This window comes from Bombus pascuorum, chromosome 1, assembly GCF_905332965.1.
Source record: "Bombus pascuorum chromosome 1, iyBomPasc1.1, whole genome shotgun sequence".
NCBI lineage: Eukaryota > Metazoa > Arthropoda > Insecta > Hymenoptera > Apidae > Bombus > Bombus pascuorum.
Genome location: NC_083488.1, coordinates 166,636 through 192,594, shown reverse-complemented (window position 1 = coordinate 192,594; position 25,959 = coordinate 166,636). Strand labels below are relative to the sequence as shown.

The following is a 25,959-nucleotide window of genomic DNA, read 5'->3' as shown; positions in this document are numbered from 1 at the left end:
CGCTGCGATACGCACTCGCGAGCGAAACGCAAAGTGGATCGAGTCAGTACTGGACAGGCTACCACTGTGCGGTGTCACGTGTGCCGTCTCGAGAGAATTACTCGACGATCGATTCGTCCGACGCGCGAAATTTCCCGACGAAACGAAAAACGAACAACCGAACGGTGAAACGGTGAAACGGTCACATTTTATTACAAATATCGGATTACCCTTTCTCGCGAGGTAAGTTTTACAAGTATGTATTCGGACAGAGTTCAAATCCAGACACGTTTCAAGCTGTGACACTCGCGTTTGACACTTTTCCCACTTTTGATACGTTCGAAGAAGATCGAAGCGTAACGTACAGAATTACACTCGTATCCGTGCATAATGCGTGTATATATATACACATATATCGTATATGTATCAATTAGGTACGAAGATAGTCGTACTCTTTGTACTCGCAAAGTGAGTACCGCCTTACGGTAATAACGTTTGCATACAATAACGAACGCGTTGCGTTCGCTTCGCGCTGAATTATTCAATCTATCTCTATATTTCATACTTTGTCGGCGCGTTATCGGTCTGTGCGTTATTAAATGCGCCATCGAAGCTCGATACGACTTTTTGAAAAGAATCATTAGAGGTTACGCTGGGTAAATGAATCTATAGATTCGATGAATTTATCCTTTTAAGGAAGTTATAATTTTAAGGGGGAAAAAAAAAAGAAAAGAAATCTTTCCCCGTTTTGTTAGGATATATAAAGGACGTTCCTACGATCTTGGTAGAACCAGAGCGATTCGTTCAAGCATAGAAAGTGTGAAATAATTAAGCTTTACTTTTACGAACACCGTTCACGACGTTAAACGACGGTTACGCGTCTACGTAGAAAACGACGTGAATGTAGAAAATGGAGATACAAGGACGATCCGCTTGTCCGACTACGCATCCCTGTGCGATCACGTTGGCACTGCGCCGCCTTTCGACGTATATTTCTGATTCACGATCAACGGACTCGCGACCGATCGGCAAGAAGCCGATCTTAAATCTTAAACACGACGTTGAAGAGCACGGCGGCCAAGGAAACGTATACCATGAGTCACGGTTGCAAAATAGACGCGACGCATCACTGACGTGCGAAATTCGCGGCATTCCCTTTTGCGTTTGGCCGCGTTTAAAGGGGACGAATGAAATTCAAACGGACGTTCTTGCCCACCTCGACCACATCTGCCCACGAGTAAACGTGAAACGCGTTAACCATCGACGTGCACGCGAGGCATAACGACGGTCACTGTTCGAGTTCAAGCCTCTCAAAGGCCCCGAGAGTTTTTCCACGCGACAAGATTAATCGCTGCGCACCATCCCCGCGATATTGGCCGCTGCATTTCCGTTAATTATGTCAACGTAAATATTACGACGGGCGGTGCGTCGAATACACGTACGCGTGCCGATACATTTATCGACGATAGATTTACTTCAGATGCTTTTAAAAGTCAAATAAAATAAAAATCGTACCGGTTAACTTCTCGAGGATCACCGACGTACGCATGCATACCGTGTACGTTTAGTTTCTATTCGATCGAAGCACGATCGAAGCGTACAACCTCGCGAACAAAGGGTTTCGAGCGTGGAAAATCCTTTTGCAAATAGCTTCGCAAATATTTCATTCAACGATCATCGACCGTATGTACATGTCCGTTCTTCTTCCCGGGCAAATACAAAATTCTGATCGTTTTAGGCTTAACAGAATCCTTCAAAGATGAAAGATACTTGATAAATGGCTATCGGCTTTTCTTAATCGTAAATCACGAGTATCTTCCTACTCTTTAACGGGTCTACAAGATCGACGTGTAATTTTCGAAATATTTACGAGCATAACGATGCTAGAAATACCGTGAGAAAGATCTTGGCGAGTCTCGTGCCAAAGTCCAAGATTCGAGAAAGGCAATAATTACCGAATCGACCTGAGAGACGAAAATATCTCGTTATCGTATCAACGAATACATCGAGTATTACCGAAATTACTTTATTTTAAGAAAGTGTACAATTTGATCGTGAAAACGTAGAATCCTCTTTGCGCGCCTAATACGTGGACGATATTTAGCGCAGCAGCTACTTTGCTACTTTGCAGGCTGACTCCGAGATAACATCATCCAACGCTACAACTAGCTTATTCGTTTAAACGAGTTTCGGATATTTCTTTCTGTTCGGATAATTATTACTGTTGTCGTTAAAAACGTGTAAGCTGTTTCGACGATGTTTTCGCGATCGATACCGACCGCGTCATTCAGATACAAACGTAACTTTATCGCCAAAGTAATAATTCTGGCGAGGCGGAGATTTCAAGATCGCTTTCACTTTCGTAGCCAGTATCCGGCTCGAACAGCGCTATCCGTATTAACGCGTCAAAGCTAATCCGATCTTCCAACGGTCGCCGATCGATATTAGGATTTTGTAACGACGTTTTTCCGATTAGAAGCTGTCGCCGTTATCGTTCGCCTCGGAATTTTAAGGTTCGATTCGATACTTGATATTTCACGGGAAATTGTTAATTATAGGCATGTTCGCGATCAGGCTACGTTTACTACGCGTTCTTCGCGGCGCACGTAACCCAGTAAGCAGATGATCGTTCACGGTGGATGGGCGGAAGGTCGACTCCCACTTTTCGTCTTCGTGGATCTTTCATCCATGTAAGGTGTGTTTCAAGGACCGACCGTTCAGCGCGCGCATACGCTTTCATATTCGTTAATAACGATATTCACGTTGAGTTGACTCGACCGATGTTTTCATTTTTCGTTGACCGTTGCCGTAAACTCGCTCCCAAACCTTGGGAAAATCGGCGTATTATTTTCTCGAGAATAAAATCGATCGATCGATCGGCTTTTTTTCCATGGGTCTTTTACGTCTCTACTAGACCGAGAAACTGCAAGAAACTGCCCTCATTCGCACAGATAACACACGTTTCAAAAAACGTGGTACCCGTTGCATCTTTCGTAGCATTCAACGGTAAAAACTTGGTCGAATGGAACGGTGATCGGGAATGCTTGAACGCGGCGAATTTTAAAAGGATGGAAAGATTCTCGTCGTGTTGCTCGCACTGTCGTACGATCGATATCCGCTCGACGAACCGTTTTACGTAAACGAAACGGTGGACAGACGCGAGCAAAAACGATAATTAACCTGTTCTTCTTTGTGTCGATGGATGCGAGGTCGAGCTGCATTCAGACGTCGCGATATTAATGTTCCATCGATAAGTTGCTTTTTACATAACCGCTGAAAATCGCATTGTCACGGAGTGCACGTTTCCACCAGGCAGACATCTTTCGTTGTTCCTCCACTTTGATACATTTCACGAGCTAATCTGTCATTTCCCGTAATTTCCTGTAATCATTTCGTAAATAGTACCCTACCGTCTCGTTAAACGCGAATATGAACGCGAATAAACAGACGACGAGTAAATTCAAGAATCGATCGAAGAACAATTACGAGTACGACCCACCGTTTCTTTCACACTTTTTATCCTCGTAACGAGTATAAAATTTTCCACCAACTTTCCTTTACGAATCTCCACCGATCAGGTATACAGTAGTGGTATCGATAGAATCACGTTACCATGCTTTCTATATTTACTTTTTACCACAACCTTTGCATTTACGATTCATCGTTCCACGTAGAATTAAATCACCTGCCCCGTTCTACTATTCACCCGCTGCACATTCAATTATTATTATTTATTCTCGTGTTCGACGACTAATGCGCGACATCGAAGAGCGCGGTATTTCCACGAAGAAACGTTTAATAGCGTGCAACGTAATTACAAGTTACGCGGAAATTGTATAATGCGTATATGCGTACTAATAGCGTAAGACGGGATATAATAATGTAAAACGCGACATAGAATAAAATTTGTTTTCCAGCGGACGCGTAAAGAGTGGACGCGCTGGTACTTGTAGCGGCGATAATATATCTAGTATATGTTTAACCTGTCTGGTAGGAGCGTTGACTATGGTCGACGGACAAATCGATAAATATTCGCGGTCGCACCGAACAGGTTGACAACAACCGAACGGTTAGAAAACAACGAACGGACGATACGACGACGAATGCGGTAAAGTACGGTGGACAAGCAAAAACCGGTACGAACGCGCATCGGTTTATAGTTTATAAAAGTAAACATCCCGCCACCAGGCAACCAGTGGGCCGAAAATAAACGTAGATTCGCCAATTTGTTTTTCCTGTAGTCGCCGCGTTGCTTGCTGAGAAAAGTAGCGTCGACGGATTTTCGATTCGATAGGTCGCAGACGGATGCGATTACCTCGGATTTATCGATGGGGAAAAATATAACGTCCACCGAAACTAGCCGGATCGTGCATAAATTTCCGAGTCAACTTTTTACGATATTTTTATATTCCACGTCGTTCGTATTCCGCAACGTTGTATTGAAAATATAATGCGATGATCACGCGTTCATTTAACGATACAAGTGCGGATGACCGCGATCAAAGAACGTCTTTATCGCGTCGTCTTAACAGTTGCGCGAGTGAAAATAGAGGAAGACACGTTCGTTTGTTCGTCTTCCTTTAAATTGTTCGAATTAGCCGACGTTACGACGAGAAATCTTTCGAATCTAAAAGGAGGACGTTAAAAGATTAGATACCTAAATTCGTACGACAGAAAGGCGGACAAATAATTTAGAATTCGTTCCAAGTAGAAACTTTTAATTTCTACTGAAATTGGATGTATTTTTTCAATGTATCGGTATATTATTTACCTCCCGTCAGAAGAAAAATTTACCCAAGGATTATATCACGTAGCTCTTAATCCTCCGCGTAACGCTCCGCCCGAATTTTCACGTTTCAGTGCTACACTACTTTCGTTTCAGCGAGCAACCAGGCTTTTTAACGTTTCGAGAAAACCTGTACGCTTTGAATATGCGAGTATCGATACACGTCGATAAGTATTTTTCCATTTTATCTCGAAATTTAAAAAATTGTACAATCTTATCGATTTTACGAGTGGAAATCATTTTGGCTCGTGCCAAGGCACGCAACGGCATTCGGATTTTTTTTAAAGAGAAAAAGAAAAAAAAAACTGTAACAGAGTTTGGAATAAACTTTGATTTTCTGATAATCGAACGTCGTTCCGAAACGTAGGATATCAGCATGGAAAATAGGTTGCGACTAAATAAAGATCTGTCAGCATCGAGGACCGACCAAAGAATTCACACAGCGGTTCTCGTGGCTACGCATTTGTAAAAGTTGCTAGGTTATATTTACGGGTAAGAGTTAAACAAAGAACTGGCTGAATCAGATACAAAAGAAAAGAGGAAAAATAGAATGAAACTCTGAGCGCCAGTTGGCTGGACTATAGCCGCTCACGTGATGTCAAACGTCGCTGTTAAATTTACGCTAGCCAAACTCTGTTTCCTCTCCGACTTTTTCCAACCGAAAAATTCACAAATCGAAAGGACGTTGTTTAAAGATATTCCTTTCTATTTCTATTCCTACCATATGTAATTTCTCGCAAGATCAACGATAGAATTAAACCTTTTTTACATCGATCAAACCAACAAAATCTAATTATAATAATTTTAAATACGTTTTACGTGTATTTTTGTTAATTTCATCAAGATTTCGGTAACTTGTTACGGTGTACGGTAATCGTTCGATAATTCGGTCTTTGTTTCGCAAATTTTTGATTTGTCCCAACGTTATTTTATATCTGTCAGCTTTTACATCAGAATTTTTCCATTACGGTAAAATTATAAATTACGTGTGTATATACGTAGCGAGATAGCCTCCACTTTCTCATTCAACTTCTTCTCTTCGCTCGAAAAGCGAAATTACGTGAGAAATAGAAAACCGAAGAAAATGAAACTCGTTGGATGGGAAGAGAGCGTTTGTTTGATCTTTTGCTAATTCTAAAAATATTCCTTCTATTATTATTATTCGAACAATTTCTCAAGCAAGAAACAGCCAAATATTTCATCACTTTGCGCGTCTTTCTTTACCGTTCACGTAAAACAGACAGAACATTTTCCGTCGTCGATGGATCGATCGGTTACCTTTCGATCGTGGTGTCTGTCCGCTATTACGTTAGCACCCGATCGTTTCATCGACGCGAGTAACCGCATTCTGGCGAAGGCCATCGAACGTCGACAAGAACACCGACAAGAACGAACATCGAGCGAACTCGATGCGAGCGAATCATCGACGAAAATGTTGTCACTTGCCTTCGAGACTGCGATCGATGCAGCCAAGTTAAAATTAGGCCAGAAAGATCAGATTATGCGAAGTTGGGTCGTACAAAGAAACAGCATAGAGCCATTGTTAAGCGATTATCGTCGTTCAAGGCTAAGCTAGAAATTTCGAACGATGAATCTTTACGCAGACGGCGTACAACAGCTTCCAACATTTTCCATTTCCAAAAACGAAAACTTTTACGTACATATATTGTACGTATAAACGTATATTGTAAAAGATTTCCAAACCAAGTTTTTAGACAAACAGCAATGAATATACGGTACACACGGCTATACAGGTAATATCTGGCGCTCGGAACTACTCGCTCATCTACGAAAAAGAACTAACAGCATCGAAATATATCATTTTAAAGATATTCATCGACGTTTTAATCTATTTGCCGTTATAATTTGTTCCTATTTTTATTGTAGAGATCGACAGATACATAACGTATTAGCAACACTAAGAATACAAGAAAAGTTGAACGTTGGCAAAGTTTGTTTTTTCTTTGAGATATCGAAACTACTCGAGACCAGTGGAAATATGTACCTCTATGCTCCGTTTTAATCGTCAAGTAGGGTATTTCTCGGTTCATCTTCGATCGCGATCACCTATTTCTCTTACTACTTCGTTCCGAACGATACGCGTTGTAAAAACGCCTTAATAACGATACGAACGTTCTCAACAACGATAAAAGTTGACGCAACCAGCAACGACGATTTAATCTGGTTTTGTACTTGGCATTTATAAAGTCGAGTCTGTAACGGCGAAATCGTTAAAATCGTGCAGCCATCTGTACACCCAGCTGTATAACTACACGTGTTTTATATTCGCTTAAATAAAGCATGCCCTTATTTATCGTTTATCGTTTCACGCGAAATACCACGTTTCTCAAAATCATAAAATCATTTTATTCGCAATGTCGCAAATACGAATACGATATTCGGATATAACCATACCGATTTTTTAATATTTAACGATTTAAACAAACGTTACGTTCGTTTCACCGATTACATAATTAATCGGGGATAGCTTGCTTCGCGAGTTACGATGCTCGTATTCAAATTAGACATAGTTAATCGAGTTAATCGTATTTAGGTCGTATCGCGAAAATGCCGCAGAGTAGAAAGAATAAATTTTTCATTCGCGTGATTGGTCGAAACACGATATACCATATACGATACTATATGCTTTTCCACGGTTCAATATTAAATCGGCTTCTTTTATCCAAAATCCAAACGCATAATTGCTTCCACGCTGAACTTGTACATTACAGTACAGCACGATAACGTGCATGTAGTTATATAATTTTCAGCGAAACTACGAGAATAAGAATTTTCGATTATACGCGTGGATTTATTTTGGAACCGATTACTCGAATTACATCGAAACGAAAGACCGTTATTTAAATTTTACAGAAATTTAGAGATTTAAAAACGAGAAGGAGAGAGCATATCGTTAACGAGATAAAGATAAATACTACTTTGGATAAAGATAAATGCTACATATCACGGAAGAATTAAAAATCCATTGCGATAAGCTGGATCGTTAGAGGCTAATAAGAACGAATGGCCTATGACGTGACAATGAAAAAAATCTGCGAGTTTAATCACGGGCTAGCCTAAGCGAAAAATGTTTTATCCGTTAGACTGGTCAGAGGGATACAAATTCTAGAAACTGTCGAGGTTCGCGTTTCAAGGTTTCAGCGGGGATCGTACGAGCGTGTCTCTCCTCTACGGACAATTCTCGGAAGAACTCCTTGGCCCCTTTGCCTCGTTCGCATTGATGTCTCCGCCGGAATAAAACGACCCACCGTTTGGCGCTTCCCGTGGAAATACTTTTGCCGCTTGCTACGGCGTCCCAGACGTGGTTTAAATAGAACCGTTTCATTTAAACGGAACAATTTAACGTTTCCAGTACTTTTCCGATCGAATTGCGAATAAAAACGAGGCAAACGTGTTGTTGTAATATATTTTTCTAAGCGCTCTGTAAGCTGCAAAATTATAAAGAAAAAATTGAAGTCAGAGTACAGTAAGAGCAAGAGCAAGAGTAAAAGTCTAGCAACTCTCTAAGATCTTGCATTACAAACGATAATATTGATAACATCTACCTTTATTCGTACTTGTATAACGTTCGTTAAGATAATTCACGCAGAATTCATACAGAATTCGTACAGATGCGCATCTCAATCTGCGTTCAATATATTATTCTTATGATTCTGTGATCGAGTATCTGTCTTACATAATATCGCGAACTCTGACGTTTGCTTTCTCGTACGACGATTAGTATTTACTCTAGCATAAGCGAAAATTACAAACTTTTATAGAAGATGTTTCTTATAAGAGAGGATTCGGGAAGCATTCGCGCATTATCGCGTAATCGCGATTAAGATACGATTATGAATCCGACGAAATCTTTCGACAATTATCGATGATAGAAATTCATTTTTCTTTTGATCTTGCCGTAAGGAGAACACGGAGCCAGAAACAATGCGCTAAAATTAGAAACAGGTTTATCAACGACAAATATATTTATCATTTAATCGATTGATATCTATGCGCAACATGAAGCGCAAAAGGGTTAATCGTCTTGCTGAAACTCAAATACGATCATACGATAAGGTATACCTTAAAAACGTAATATCGATAAGCAACAACTATTTATACGCGTTATTAAAATCTCAAGTTTGCCTTTCATCGCGCGAACGATTCCCATAAATCGATCCACAGAACGATCGTATTGCTCGTCCAATCGAAACTAAGTATCACGGATCAACCCACACTACGATCGTTATACCTCTTTTAATAGCGTGTTACAAAACTAGTTTTCGAAACTCCGTGCTCGACAGGCGTACACGTAAGTACGCGTACGACCGAGTACGAGCATCGGAACGGTATAAGAACGGTCGAAACGGAAATAAATCTTCGTTTGCAGGTTTGTATCGCGAACGCCGGCCATTACACGCGCCCACTTAATTCAAAATGCCACCGCTCTAACCTAGCTCGCAGCTGGATTTAACGTTAAACCGGCTTCAGGTGTTCACCGCGAAAGTTCCAGCGCCTCCACCGATCCAGTTCTCCATCTATTCGAATCTCCCATATTTATAAGCGTTCAGCCTCTATAAATAGAAGTACTGCGGCGCTGGACGCGCGGAGGAGTACCAATAACAGGATTTCAGCGTCCGTTTCAGCGATCCCGGCTATCAGAAGGAAACGGATCTTCGCGATAGCAGACCAAACCCTCTTTCTATCTCGATCATCGTCGACGATATCTAGTCCAACTTTCAACCAGTTTCAACGTCCAGTCCCACTTTCTTACTTTTCCTCGCCTATAAAGTCACCAACTGTACACGGTTTTAGGTTGCACAAGGTAATTGACGGTAGAAGCGACAGATCGAACAAATCCTATGCCTTGTATTACCTTTCTGGCAAAGTACACCGATCTACTTGTCGCATAATTAAACGCCTATTGAATTTATCGTAATCCGATTTCGAACAGGTCGCAGCTCCTGGTTCTCGCGAAACATCACCGGTCAATTGTCAACGTGTCGCATACAGCTTACGTAAGCCTCCAAGCTTCCGGGCTGAACGAGATTTTATCAGGGCTGCACTTATTTTCGTATCGCGTCACGTACCGTTTAATTGACGCAACGATCCTCGTTGGAAATAGTAATCTCGCGGATGATCGTTCGCCTCTCCGTTCGTAGAAACGTCCGTTTCTTCGAATATATATACTACGAAGAAATATACTACTGTCACATTCTTTGTCAATTAATTAAAGGTCAAAGAAAACAAATTAAATACCGTTTGTATACCAAAGAGACGTTTAGGTATTGAACAATTTATAACAGCCGCTTTTATGTATTCGTTTGCACCATCATATATAACTAAACCGCATTTTACACGTGTTACGATCAGCGATATTAGAAGCACGCCAACGGCCAACGAGAACAGCGATTCGTCTTATAATTACAAAAATGAAACGTCATTCGATTGGAATTACCAAGATATTCTTGTTCTCGCCGATCGAGACGTCCTTTCGATAATCGTCGATCGTGACACGCGAGAGGCTATTTCAAATCAAAGTCGTACAACGTCGAGATGTACGATCGTAATAATCAGATTTCGTCGGAATATTTTGTCTTTTTAGCGAGATACCAAGCGGACTCGCTGTACGGTTTTAAACGTAACATTTGACCTTGTAATTCAAAATAGCATCGAACGCAAAATAAAAAAACTATCGAGGTCGAGTAATTTAAGCGATTCGTCCATCGATACGTTCACCGTCTTATCGTTCTAACTTTTCGTACCGACTGCTATCGTAATTATAGTATAACTATATTATTAGACGGGAACCCATTGTGATTTTACCGTACGAAAGATCAAGTTCCACCGGATTTCAAATAACTTGATCCACTTTGTCGAAACGATACGTTCGTAGAATTAAACAAAAATGAATAAAAACAATAAAATAGATGATAAAATCACTATCGCTTCGATCACATGCTAATAGCGTAGCGCCAGTGGTAGAGACATTGGGGAATTTCGCAACCACTTGACTTTGTACATCGGAGCGACAATCAGCGCTCGTAATGCACGCGATTTACGATCGCCTTCGATATAATTTTCTCTTTAGCCTGTAATATTTTTAACTTCGCCGTAATTCTCGCTTCCTCCTTTCGTTCTTCTTCTTCTCCTTTTCTTTCCTCTTTCCTCTTTCTTCTTTCTTCTTTTTTTCATTCTTGTTTACATCGTTGTTCAGATCTCGTGAGGCAGGGAACTTGAGAAGAACGCAATGTCAGCTGCAGTGAGGGAGAGAACAACAACGCACACCAGCAGAAAGATAGTGAGTCATGGTAGTCCTATATCGGGCCAGAGTCAGTCGACAACCATGGCCAACAGCCTCGAAAACAACTTAGGTAAACCTTTAAACGTAATCCTATCCTTGAATCGTTCTTTTTCGACCTGCTCTTTACGCGTCTCTCTCGTCGTTTCGTGAATTTCAATAATTTTATATCGCACAGCTGCAAGACTGCTTGGATCGCAAAAAAGCATTCTTTCTATTAGCGTAAGAAAAACTGATTTTTTTTATTTTTTTTTTTGTATCACTTTGTTTTTAATTTTTAAATTAATTAATAACTTTTAGAAAACAAATACAAACGATTATTAGCGAATGCACATTACTACTATTTATTACGCATCCAATACCTGCTTCTTAATCGACGATATTCCATCGACGAAATCCCATTATTTTTAATTTAAACGATAATAATATGTTTGTCAATGTCCCTCGCGTATATTACTATTCTCACCTTAAATTCGTTTTAACACTTTCTTCAGAAAGAGTTGACCAGGACTGTCTTTTCGCGCATCTTCGCTTATCTATGATGGCAACACGATGATGGTAACAAACCATTCTCCAACGGTCTTTGTACATTGGTTTCAGCCCGAAATCACGTATTTCTCTAACTAATTTAATTAATTAAGTTCATCAAGTACATCGCTATTTTATAACTAAATTTCGTTTGATCATAATACGCACACACGCACTCTCTCTCTCTCTCTCTCTCTCTCTCTCTCTGGTCTGATCGCAATATAATCACATTATAAACTGTGTATCTTAATGTCGGATAATTTTTTAACGATTCTACAACTTGCACTACTGGAATGATATCAACGGCAAAAATAGCTTTGCTCGTTCAGAACGATAAACATCTATTTGCGTCGGAAAGCTCCATTCATCCAACCATGAATAGAATTTGTCACGATTGAATATATCAGAATCACGTGATATGCTATAATACTTTCACTTATGATAAGATATACGTCATACGCACAAAAATTCTACGTTACTTCGTATTATCAAAATTAGGTTAACCGTAATTGTTCGATCGCGTGTTCGTTTACAACGATAAACATTCGTTATTCCAAATACAAAAGCGGCGGAATACACGTTTCATGGTTTCAGACGCTCTTCTCGAGGACTTGCAAACAAGCGTCTCGAGAAGTGCCACCCCGAGCCGAGGCGGCAGGACGCTTTCGCCTCAAGTAGAGTATCGCGTAGCTGCAAATCCTACCAAGGTGGTTTCCGAAGGCAGGTGAGTGAACCTAAGAAACGTTCAAATTCACGGAATATAGCTTCCCTCTTCTCGATTAAAAGTTCCACTTATCGTCCTTAGAGCCATCTCACCCACTAGAACCATGACCACCACCACTGAAAAATATGTAAGCACCGGGCCGAGTGGTGCGCCGAGCGGTATACCTGATTTGAACTTCATCGATTCAGAATTGCAAAATGTAAGTTACATATACATGTTCATATATATACTTATTCGTCTCAGCTTTATTAATTTTTGTACGCATATATTTGTATCGAAAATAAAAATATTTCCATCTTAACAAACATTTCTTTTCATTAACTCGGATATTTTAATGATCCGTGAACCGTATCTCTGCTTGTTGCTCCGTTAGCTAATAACGTGCGATAGTAACGACAAATTACTAGATAAAATCCTTCGAAGTAACGCGTTCGTCGGATAATCCAATTACCTTTATACGAGAGAAGAAGATCGTTCGTTTCCAACTATTTTAGAAATGTCGATACTTTGAATAAACTTTCGCTCGTTAACGAGTTTCTCCGTCAAAAAGGAAAACAGAACTTACGAATAAAAAACAAACGATAAAAGAGATGTCGCAACGTGCAGTTCCAATCGCATTACGCAACACTTTGAACATTCGAATTTTTGCTAAATCAACATTTATTATGCAATTATCGATGCAATTATGCGTGTGTGTGTGTGTGTGTGTGTGTGTGTTACGAAATTACCAAGACGCTTCGTGTGCATAATGTTGCTATGAATGAAAAGAAGGAGATTACTTGACGTTGACGTTGAATTATATATCACGATATAATAATATATCTCAATATGCAGGCGGTTCGTCGCATGCAAGTTAAATCGCGTATAACCAAAGTTTAAATCAACCCACGTCGTTTCGTTTGCTTTTACTCGAAAGAAGCAAGGTTTCGTGAACGCGTGTTTTACGCGACACAGACAGACAACCACTTTGAAAATGCGTAGACGAATGTGCGTAACTATCGTAGTTTTTGATTTTTCTGCTTTTTCACATTCTTTTGTTAAAACTTGCCGATTCCAATTACACATACGTATATCAAAGAGATCGCGTCGGTCGAAATTTGCCTCGGGATACGTCGTTTGCATGGATCTATGTGTACGTACATCGCTTGGTATAGAGGCTTATAACGTATCAAAACGATCGTAGCAAATAGCGAGATCAGTCTTATACATGAAAGAACCGTAATCTCAATCTCTTTACGATCGCTACAAAATTTCACTTGACATTCGACTACGATAAATCGGCCAAGCATACGATTCTACTTTGAGTACACTCCGAAACTGCTTAGAGTTAGATCACACCTTATGTTTCAAACTTAATATCAAACGAACGAATCATTGTACAAATTTTGTTTTCATACTGGTTCGTGAAATTATTTCTTTTAAATAACAATTTCTTCTTCGATATTACCACTTAATCGCGCGTTATTTCCGTTTACGCGATTTACGCGAACGTTTACAAGCTATTGCAAATAATCGATCGATTTTCTGATCGAGCTTCCCGGGTCGAGTCGGGAGTTGTTTTCTTCGTCTTCGAAGTATTCGGGTCAGGATCCGGAAAATTCCTCGACGCGTAAATATATACGGCTATCCTTCGTTTTAGGATCCGATTGTCGATTCGGGAATGTCATTTTTTTCTGTCAGCTTGTAGTCGAAACCGTCGCGAAACTCGGTTACCCGCACACCCCTGGTTTTAACGACAATTGCTTCTTCTTTCCCTCTATAAGAATATACGAAGATTGACAATTGGTCGATCGAACAAAGCCAAATATTCCCTGAATTCCTGACAGTGTTTCTTCAGTTTGTACGATAAATTTCAGCGATTTTCAACGTGACATCGTTCTTTTAAATGTCTTCAAACCAATGTTGCCAATTTAAATTCGAATCTCGTTAAGTCGCTGAAAAACGACCGACGTACTAAATATCTCGTATTTTTGATCAATTATTCCTTTAATATTATCATTTTCGACGATATTTTTGCACGATAATTTTTATTTTCATACGATATGTGACTTTCTTTGAAGCTTGTACGAAACAACTTAGGTATGCGTATATACGTTAACACGACGACTTTAAATAATTCGTAAATTATTATTTACTGTACGAGAAAATGCTTGAAACGAAAGTTTCATGGTTTCCAGAGAAGCGTACGTACACTACCGTTACTTTGTTTTTCTCTTTTTTGTAATTATCCGGACATGACAGCCGACTCTGGTTTCTCGAAGCTTTTCAACGAAACTCCTAACATTTTTTCGTATTATACGCGATAATATAATCACCGAGATATTCTCGAATTAATCATTTTGGAAAGTGACATTTCGATTCTGTCTGAATCTTCGATCGAAACTAAAGAGATATTGAGACGCAAAAAACGAAATTCGAAAAACGAAGCAGAACTAATGAAGAGAGACGCGAAATATTTCATTCGTAACGTTATACTATAAAGAACGTTGCATCGCGAGAGATGCTTCATCCGTACGTACGAAAGGAGTCGAAGAAAAGGTCTTACTCTTGAAAGGTAATATAAAATTTAGAAAACCGATCGATCATCGATGCGATTACGCTGGCAAGAACGAACTTGTAAATTCCACTCAGCTCGCAATAGCCACTTGACCACACACGATAACATTTGTGACCAAGAAATAAGACGGTTCGTTTCTTACGGAATGCGGTATCATAAATCTGACATCTTACGAGATGCGTCGTACGTTAAAAGAGCATGAAAAAATGGAAAATTACTGTTACGCATACACGGGACTCTAGAGTAATTGCAGCGCTTCCTGGCTGGTCAGTTCGTAATCTAACGTACAATGAAAATGTAGATTGGTTACACGTGCAATTTATCGCGCGCATCTTACACGTTCGCCGGATGAACTTTCAGCCGTCGGGTCCTTAAGGTACGTACAAACACCTCCTATTCTCATTTGCATCGGAAATAACAGCTTCAACCGTGAGACGCGAAATCTATGACAATTTATTGGCGTACAATTTACACGTTCTGACTTACTTTTAATCGGACATTGACGTATACATATACAGGTGCATAGAACACGCGTGTTAATAAGAAATTTTGCATTTACAAGCGGTATACGAAACATACAAATGCACTATTATACATATATTATTATTAACCGTTGAACGTATTAATTATTAAGCGTTTGCCAGTGTTCTTAATTAAACGAATTAACGAAACGTGGATTTAAAAATGTGGATTTTTATCGAAATATAAATACGATGATATACAATAGATATACCTATTATTATTATTTCGACATATCGATTTAATTACGGTCATCTGTGTATCGACAGGGTAATAAAGAGAACGAGCCGGTGCTTTTTAAAGGGTTTATAGCAGTCATCGAGAGGAGCGAGAAATGTCTATCGACAAACGTCTATCGTTATCGTAAAGACAATCGTTTCCATTTACCTACGCGTAATCGTTCCATAGACGGGCCTGTTTTTCTCTTTTCTTTTTTTTTTTTTATCTCCCTGTAAATTACGCATATATTCACGCGTTACAAATCGGTAGTTGCAACGTTCTATCTTAAATAACTTAAATTTTGATTCATCTACTTATTTTTTTATTTGCTCAGCCAAATCACGTTTTCCCAATCAATATGGAGAAAAGGTATTCAACATATACGAACGATATTTAAAGTAAGATCGTGATTCTGTTTTAGGTGCAGCCTGGTCAAAGCAAAACGGTCGCTTATAAACAGGTGTCGTATCAATATAACAAAAGTCTGGATGGAAAACCAATTGGTAAGTTTGCGCTAAAACGTATATGCTTAACACGCCTACCATGCTTTTTTTATAGTTACCTTCAGACTCTATTCAACGAATTTTTCATACAAATAAATTACACGAAAGCATTTTGAAATTAGCGACGAATGTTCATAGCCGAAGTGTATTGTTTGTAGAAACGCGCGTAAATCTAGTAAAAATCTGGTAAAAGTTCGACGGAAGATCATATTCTTATATTATATGTTTTATTGGGTTGAAATAAAAAATTAATCGTTTGATTTTCTAACAAGATTTTAACGACTACGAAAGGGAAGAAACCGCGATATACGAGAGAGAATCGTAAGAGGAAATGAGATTTTGGTAAAAAGCACGACGTTTGCGACGGAACGTCCGATATACCGCTACGAACCCTCGGGCGTGTTCGCGAGGAATCGCGCGCAAGCGCTGCCGCGTTTTAAACGATCGCATAGAAGGAAGGGGAGAGCTGGTCACTCGTGTCGCTCCTTTTAAGGAGCGGAACGGCCTTGCAGGTATACGGTTAATTAACAATGAGAACGACAAAACGAGAGAAGTTGGTTCCTTGCCGCGAGATACTCGCCTAGCACCTCCTTTTCACCGATCCAACTCCATCTCTATCTGTTGTTAAATACCGCAACTCTAACCGGGAAAATTAAATGCCTTTGTAAACAGGGTTAAATGATAGTAAAATAAACGTAATACCGTTACGTTATATTGTTAATAACAGGTTATAACATACGAAGATTGTAATTTTGTTATTTATGTCTATTATGCCACGTTTTAAATAAGCAAACGAATAAGGAATATGCAGCATAATAAACCCAATAAGCAGAAGCGAATGCAAGATTGTATAATTTTTTATCATTTAGTATTAGTCGTCTGTATTGTCTGCATCGAATAAAGAGAAAGAAGGGAAAGAAAAAATAGAATAGATATCCGGCAGCAGCCCATAAGCTATGGGGTGGAAAAGGCTAATTTTTCGGATTTTTGTCCGTCCATTTGTTTGTCTGTTTATATTCGCATCGAGTAAGAACTACCTAAACTTGCCGAACGGACATTGACGGAGCTTACTCTGTGAAACAGCTTGGTGTCCATGAAAGAAAGCGGGGTATGTTTCATCTCGATCCGTTTGCGAAAAGTTTAGAAATATCCTTCGTATACCGTATACCGTATACCGTATACCGTAAATCGAGTATACAAAATTTATTGCTTATTATTATTATAACTTCGTCTATTTCTATATAGATAAGAGATAGGCCTTTTTCATACACGTTTTAAGCAAGTATACCAGCAAGGACGAACGTATAGCAAAGACGAAACATACGAGGTTAAAAACCGTCGACATAAATTATAGACGATCGGATAACCAACAACGGAGCAATCCGAGTCTGTGCACTAATTTTAAGGACGAATATCTATCTTCCATGAAACGTTGTTTTTTTTTACATTTATGCATTATGCATTATGCAAAAGAGAACATAGAGAACAAGTTGTAGATTTGCTGAAATCCCGAGGTTCCGGTAAGCCGTAATCATAGACGACACGACAACGCTATTATACGGAGAAGATTTCCGCGCTACCTGTCTCTCTATATGGAAGCGACGTTGCGATCAGAGCGCGCGTTCTTTGCGGTAACGCACGATACACAGGCGTAACCATATTAGGGTTGCGTATAACAGAAGATTGACCCGATTTCTCCCTTGTCCCTCTGCTGCACTTCGGACAGGGAGGAAATAAAAGGCCAAAGAGAAAATATGAAAACTCCGATTCGAGTCGACAAATCGGCGTCATTGAGAAGGCATTGGATGACAAAGATGTACGACATTGTCGTTGAGTTAGCGTGGAAACTTTAACGAAATTGTTCGAGTAATCTCGAATACTCGTTCGAATAATCGAAAGAGTAATGATAAGAGAAATTAAAAGATTATAATGCGAACGAGGCGAGAATTTTACAACTTTGATATTTTAGAATCGAACAATTTTCCAATCTACCAAGATAATCCTTCCTTTTCCTTTTCCTTTTTCGGATAAAGCTCCATTAAAAACCGCTCAAAACGAGTTTTTACATTAGAAAATCTTGATTTTTAAATTAAAGAATCAAAGACTCGAAAGATCAAGTCGCAAGTTTTACCACATTTGAAACGCGTAAAGCTAGAGACGAACTCGTTCTCGCTCGAAATCCGGATTTAGATATATCAAGGAATTAAACGGGACAAGTGATTCGATAAAGTGATTTTTGAATTGACAAATAAAACGAACGTGAAATTTAAAAGAGTGGCCAGAGCATATTAATATTTTATTTGCCGTTATACGTATATATTAAGTATATTCTACATGTATGTAGTAATATAATATTATTATCTATTTTGACATGAAAAGCAACAAGGTTATAGATTATTACCATTACGTAAAACGATGTAATATGAAGAAATCTGTTAAATTTCTTTTTCATATTACAGATTCGTGGGTAGCAGACAACGCATTAACCAACACCAGTACGGCTTTGATGTACGTACTATCTTGTTTGAAAGCGAGAGCAAAATAGCAAAATAGCAAAATTATTTAATATATATAATACCATTACTAATATACTGTGATAATTACTGCAATAATTGCTATAATAATGCCATGTACTTTCTAAATTATAATAGATTGTGTAATATAAGATATATTTTACAGCGATGATATCCGAGAAAGGAGTTACGAAGAAAGCACAATCCCCCGTGGCTTAGAACCGGTCAGCAAATCGGTCAACAGAGAACTAGTAAGTAGAGTTTGTCTTCTACGATATCTTAAATATAATAATGTAAATATAAATATAAAAAGTATAAAAGGCTATTCATATCGCAGGTGTATAACGACAGTTGTGTATCTCGTTCGAAGCAAACTTCGCCTTTACCAGCAGGTACTCAGAGGGATGTGAAATATATTCACGAGTCTTCCAGTAAGTATATCTAAACACAGGTACGCTCGAAGCTTTTCTAAACGTACGTGAATATCGTACAATATTATTGTAAATGCAGCATCGTCCGGCTGTTACCGAGAAAACTTATTTTTACGATTAAATAAATTCGTAGGCTATCAAACAGAACCAGCGCAAAACACGACGGTAACGACGACGGTGCACGCGAATGCCGCGCAAGAATATGGAAACGTCGAGTACGTACCAGTGCCATCGCCAACACCAGCGATACCGATCAATCTGGCACCGGGTCCGAACACCAAAGTAACCACTACCATTAAAACGTACACTTACGAGCTACCAGGACCGCCTGAAACCTATTTACCAGGTGGCAACGCGCCAGGCACCGTTGTGCTGCCAGGTGATCAAACTATCACGTACACGATACCGAAAGGAACTAGCTCCACGGACAAAACCATCGCTTATCAAACCGTGACCGAGAACGTTCCATCTAGAACACCAGCCAGATACAGCAGTCCGCCGCCTCCTGTAACAGACGTGACAAAGAAATCTACCACGATCCATCAAGAGTCAAAGTTCTATCACGAAGAACACCACGATAGTCCGGCCAACGTGCAACCAACCACCACGGTCTATCATCCTGGTTCACCACTCTTGGCAAATAAAACAACGATCACGCGAAACGAAAAATACTATCAGGTGGATGGAGGTTATCCAAACGGTCATACGGCTGGCGATCGACCACCGGATCATCCGACAACCACGGTGATCTATCAGAACCAACCACCGACTATAAACGAGACTCGCACAACGATAAATCGGATCGAGGAACATTATCCTAGTCGACCACCGTCCGGCGGACGACATCCGACGCCCGATAAACCGGCGACACCGGTCAATTATTATACATTACCAGCACAGTCGTCCACTTCCCCGCCGCAGTCTACCACGACGATATACAAATTTTCCAACACCACCACGTCCATACCTCCGAACAAGAATCCCGAAGATCACGAAGTTTTGTTACCTAAACCGTTCCCGACCGAGGCTGTTCAGCTTTATCCATCGAACAAGCCGGCTAACAACAACGTGCAAACTCCGCCCAAGAAGTTGGAGGATCTCATGGCATCGTTCTCCGACACGGAGGTAAGCAGCAAATATATCTCTGCTTTGATTTCTTCGAGTATTTCTAGTATCGAGTACGTAAGTGGCAAGCGTGTCTAGATGGGGAAGCCCGTACGGCCGTTTTGCGTGCCTCTTTATCCATGCAAATTATTCTACATTTTCACTTTACCTATGCAAAACCTTCATATCTATGTACGACGTTGTTTCACAACTGCACTCCGCATACTTATTCCGGTTAATCGTTTTATCAATGGAACGATATTACTCGACTTGGCTACTAACAAAAAGGTAGCACACTTATATTATACATACAAATATTTATATTTATCTCACCTAATTATTGCTATAACTCGCTAATTATTACTATAAGTTTGTCAAACTTTTCAATCTGCGTTCGTACGTACTTCATACATAAAATACATAAAATAATACTTTAGCGGCTAATATATACTTCGATGTACAAAGTACGAATCACTACTTGAATTCTATTGCGTATATTTACGAAAACACGATGCGTTTCTCCGTAAATATCGATACTCTGCAAATTAATATTTTAATATTTTATTCGATTCGATGAATCGTTCGTTTTTCACGCGATTTCTATCGTAAGAAACAAATTACGAATTAATTAGAAAAAGTTACTCGATTGCATACTATTAAATGGTAAAGAATGTCTGCTTTCTCTCTAGCGCGAGGTCCTAGAAGACATTGAAAAAAGGGAAAAGGAACAACAGAAGGAGTCCCCAACGGTGAAAAAGGAGGTTGACTTTGTACCCCATACACCGCCAAAAGTAAAAAGTAAAAATGTTGCTGGACCTCCAGTTTATTATCCTCCCGGAGCAGCAGAATTCACTAAGAAAGAAGAGGCTAGCGCGGCTATGTCACAGTCTGGTGGTGTAAGTACACTATACACTTTGCGAAAAGTATTCTAATCTTTTCCAAATTGTTTTCAAAAATAATATTTCTTACTCGTTCGTTTCAAAATATTTTCTAGCTATGAATTAATCGCGAGACAACGAGTGTAAAGAATCGTCCCTTACAGAATCCTTGCAATCGCGTATGCGTTACGTATAATAATAAGATTATCAGCACTTTTTTTATTATAGGGAGGATGGCAAAAGGCTAAGGCGAAATACGAATACGAAGCGTCTGGTAAAAGTAAATCGAAATCGAGTAGCGGCAAAGCTGTTGTTCCTGTTTGTTTGCCACTTTGTTGCGCCTTGCCATGTGTAATTATGTAAATTATATCGATATTAATATCAATATCAATATCAATATTAATACTTGATTAATCTTGATTAAGCGACTTATTAGTCGTGTTTTGAACGATCGCGCGTCAGAATCCATCAGTGTTCCGCCGCTTTCGCCACTTGCGCCACTTGCGCCACTTGCGCCACTTGCGTAGAATAAAATTTAGAGAACAACTTTAACGTAAGAAACGGTAAACGATTTTAAAAAGCTATAAAATGATTACGAATCGATTACGAAATAAAACGCAAGCAAATATTTTTCTGATTCTTTGTTTGTCATATATACGACGTATATATAACAATAAATAAATATACGATTAGAACTTGATTTAATTTTAATTCGAAGTAGCAATTGTAATTACAACAAATGTAAGGTCAAATATCGTCGTACCGTGATCGTAAGCTTTCTTAGTTACGCATAATCATACCGATGAATTATCGAGATTTTAAATCTCGCCGCATATTCTTCCCTTAATCTCTACCTCTACTTTCTCCGTGTAATAATTTTTCCGATCAAACGTTAAAGCAACGACATCTCGTTCAAATTTCTTCCTTTTCGTTCTTTTTCATTTTTACAATACTAACTACTTACATCGTTTTAACACGCATTATTACTTCGATTTTATAGAGAACGGTGAATTCTCATCCTGCTGGATACAGAATTAGTCACAAATGCATGTTCGTACTTCAGCGAATGAACTACACGTTAAAATATAATATATAAAAAGTATAAAATATAAAAAACCGTCTTACGAGCATCGTGTCTTACGTACCTCGGTTTCGGCGTCGATCAATGATCAAAGAAAATATTTAAAGCGTCCACCGCGTATCCCGACTGTCTCGTCGACACACGCACCACTTGACATCGAGTCCCGTACTCGCTCCAAAATACCAGATATATTCTTCTCGAATCCAAGTTTTTATCCTTTGCTCTCGCAAATTCTATACGGTCGTTCGCTTGCCATAGACTTTAGATGGTTCCGCAAGAATACGTAATTCAGATCGTCATGGACGATAAGGATGTTCTCTCACTGTTCAAAGTTTCCTTTGATCATCCACAACCCGAAAACGAAGGCACATACATTGTAGGGCATACACGTGGTTATAGGACGTTCTTTACTTATTTTAATACGTAGAATCACCCTTTGAAGTACGGACATGCATTTATAATTCACCCTGTGTATTACACTGGGTTTTGCTTAGTGTAACATCGTCCGCTGTATTCGTAAGAATAAAAACCTTATATGTTTTTTTTTTTTTTTTTTTCTTTCCTTACTACAAAAATACTCTTTTATACTCCTCACAAGTTCTACGTTTCGTCATATGCAGTACATTATATTTATAATTTTATACATTATATGTATAAAAATATATCATTATATAAACTACGTATTTTTCACTTTTATTAAAAATTTTATAAAATTTTATAAAATTCGAAATAGTTTCTTTCAATAATTATTTTCTCAGGAATCGAAGATATTCGATCGAACATTACGATAGAGAGACGTTTTGCAGATATATTCATTAGTATATATGCTTTTCTATCGTTGTATTATTAAAGCGATACTTTACGATTGTCTTTTCACTTTTATCACCATCTATTACGACGAACAGTTACATATTTATCCGCTTACAGAACGTTGTCTGTATATGGATTTAACAATATGGATTTAATATGGATGAAAATATGAATTTAAATGCAACAAATTTCAATAGGAACTTAGATAAAGTTGTTAAGACAAATAAAATATAAGACGATACATTTTTCTTCGTAGTTTAATATAATCTTAGTAGAGTAAATAAATATAAGTAAAAGTCATAACTATATCATTCTTTTATCGTGTTTAAAAAATTCTTGTAATAGAATAATACCGTGAATTATGGTGCTATAATAATTTTAGTAAACAAAGACATGTAAATGTTATGCGCTGTCATTAAATTTTTAGTTTGTGTATTATTAGAGTACATGGTTACAGATACGTTTAATATGTTACGAGTATGTAAAAATTGTGCCATGAGACGATATATAGATGTAAAATGTGTGTTAATAGTAGCTTCTATTTCAATAAAATGTCTACTCCGGCTACGAGATCATCTTTTATTCTTCTTCATCTTTCGTTCGATTTTGTTCGTATCGTCATAGGATACCATCATAATTGACAAACTTCAAATAGTTGGTGTATCATGATCAAAGATATGTATAATCAAAGATGCGTATAAGCATTTTCTAATAAAAATACACGGCATACACGGTGGCCACGCAGAATATCGTATCCTGAAAAAATGTTATTGTCTTTGTGCATTTATCTCTTTGCCGTTAAGTTTCTTTCGCTAATAATCGCTTTTTATAATAATCGCAAGAATTAAAAGCTATACACGTATATTAAATAATACATATCGTATCTTTGCAAGTAGGTTTATTTCAAAATTGATTTAGCAGTAACGATATCCAATATCGTAACTCGATTTGTAAACTGTTTAGTATCGCTTGTTCTCGATCAAATACAGTACCGATTATTAAAATAAATTAAGATACTAAAATTAACTGCGCGACTCTTACATTCAAGAAACTATCATACGCGTACGTATCTGCTTCTGCATCCCAAATACATCTTGTACCCATTTTCACCCCAGCACCATGCTGCTCACCCAAAACCACATTTACGATATATTTGTAACGTTTGAACTTTAGCTCTAGAAATAAGTACGTAACAAGTTATATATGATTATATATGATTATAATTTCTAATTATCTGATTAAACTTGGCGTATCGTTTACTCGACACCTAATTTATTTTAGAGAAGAGAATTTCACCTTTAACTTTCTCTCTAATTAAATCCGCTATATCTTTAGTCCATTGGGCTGCTTCCTGAGCATCGTAAGTTTTCGCAGAAAGCTGATCAAATAGCACATTATGTATAACTTCTTTAGCGTTTAACGGTTTAAACCTGTATCCAAATCATTTTTTTCACCATTTATATTATAATTATAGTCAAAAGCGAAACGCTTTATCAAACTATTCGACCTACTATATTGCTCGTTTCAACCATTCCTAATAATAATAATAATAATAATAATAATAAAAGTTATATTCCATACGTTATTTACAACTACAGTGGTACTAGACTGCTCTGTATATATATTCCTATATACAAATTATATACTTAAGGTATAAAATCATATCTTCGAAATGAAAAAAGTATTCCCCTTGATTGTAGTAACAACAACGATAACAACAACGACAACGACATATTAGAAATAATCGAACAAGATAAAGCTTAACGAACAAACGTCGTGTCGTTGAAAAAAAAATTCAATTAAAAACTCTCAAGCCAAAGGAATAGAGTTCAACTGTAAGAAATTTCGATACGATTAATAGATACTTCTCGTGTAACTGCGGACGTATTTGATAAACTGGTTGTTCCAGCGTCACAGTTTCCGAGTCATCGAGCACCTCCACATTTAGCCTCGATTTTTCGTCTTTCCGAATAATCTTTCCTTCCTCTGGAACATCTTCTTGGCATTCTTCCGCTTCTATCTCTTCCGATGCGACAGTAGCTTTACTTTCGATATTGTTCGCCATCTACTTCAATTACGTTTCGAATCTAATTACAAAGAACGTTTAATATTTCTCACACTGCACTTAGGTTATGAAACCTGTCGCCTCGAATCACAGTCGTATCAGGGAGGTAATGAGAGTGCTCACGCTCACGAACCTCGTTGTTCTCGGACCAGTGCTGCACCATGCGGTCAACTGCCGAGTTTAAATTGTTACGTTCGCGTATACACGAACCTATAAAATTACGGATCTGCCCTGTTTGATCGTACGCTAGATCATAGATAGGTTCTACGGAAAACTTTCTATCTACTTTTCTATCTGAGACAGGCAAGTATAAGAATGAGAAAATCGCGCGATAATCAAAGTAGTTGTATGTTGTCTAAGAAAGAAAAATTAATCGTTTACTATATTTTTGAACGACGACGTACACGTGTATAAAGCAGGGTTAAAAAAAAGATATATATATATATATATATATATATATTATATGTCGGAATATAATAATTTAAGAAACAAAAACAAAGAAAACGAATAAATTTTTTTCTTGATATCTATCGAGACATGCCTTGCACCTGCAAATTCAGATTAGTTTTATCTTCCCCGATTATTTAATGAAATTTCTATTTCATCGTATAACTTTTCTACAACTGAATATACAAAATATACCGAAGAGATATTTTTTAAATAACACAAACTCCACTACGTTCTATTTTAACCTGCTTCTAGAAGCAAATAAGAGGCAAAAGGACTTGATTTGAAACGTTTATAAGATTACTTTGTGCTTAATTAATCGAAAATATTATGGACGAGAAGATTATAACTCTAATAACGAACGATCACTGTTTATACTTTAAAATAACGAAATAAAATCTTAATGGTATAACGATATACTTTAAATAAATGAATACTCTACAAAATGAAATCTAACTTCATTATCGCTACTTTGCATTCTTCTTCGTTTGTTAGGAAATTATTTATATCATAG

The 25,959-nt window shown here is 38.2% G+C and overlaps 2 protein-coding genes across 3 annotated transcripts; one reads left to right on the top strand and one right to left on the bottom strand.

The window, feature by feature from the left end:
- Positions 1 to 23,500, top strand: LOC132910791 (mucin-12). 2 transcript variants are annotated; one of them, XM_060966806.1, is made up of 11 exons: positions 1 to 222; positions 10,983 to 11,139; positions 12,189 to 12,318; positions 12,400 to 12,517; positions 16,035 to 16,116; positions 18,576 to 18,624; positions 18,796 to 18,880; positions 18,967 to 19,060; positions 19,194 to 20,185; positions 20,854 to 21,060; positions 21,271 to 23,500. In XM_060966806.1, exons 2-11 carry the CDS (start codon positions 11,016 to 11,018, stop codon positions 21,403 to 21,405), a joined length of 2,016 nt encoding a protein of 671 aa, XP_060822789.1. In that variant the 5' UTR covers positions 1 to 222; positions 10,983 to 11,015; the 3' UTR covers positions 21,406 to 23,500. The 2 variants fall into 2 exon arrangements, with proteins under 2 accessions (XP_060822789.1, XP_060822798.1); XM_060966815.1 differs by lacking the exon at positions 1 to 222 and adding an exon at positions 2,533 to 2,674.
- On the bottom strand, positions 22,592 to 25,401 carry LOC132911054 (dynein light chain Tctex-type protein 2B-like). The gene is made up of 4 exons (XM_060967392.1): positions 24,799 to 25,401; positions 24,230 to 24,363; positions 23,975 to 24,108; positions 22,592 to 23,689 (listed from the first exon to the last, which is right to left on the bottom strand). The coding sequence occupies exons 1-4, from the start codon at positions 24,996 to 24,998 to the stop codon at positions 23,642 to 23,644; spliced, it is 516 nt and encodes a 171-aa protein (XP_060823375.1). The 5' UTR covers positions 24,999 to 25,401; the 3' UTR covers positions 22,592 to 23,641.
- Positions 25,402 to 25,959: the final 558 nt, after the last annotated feature.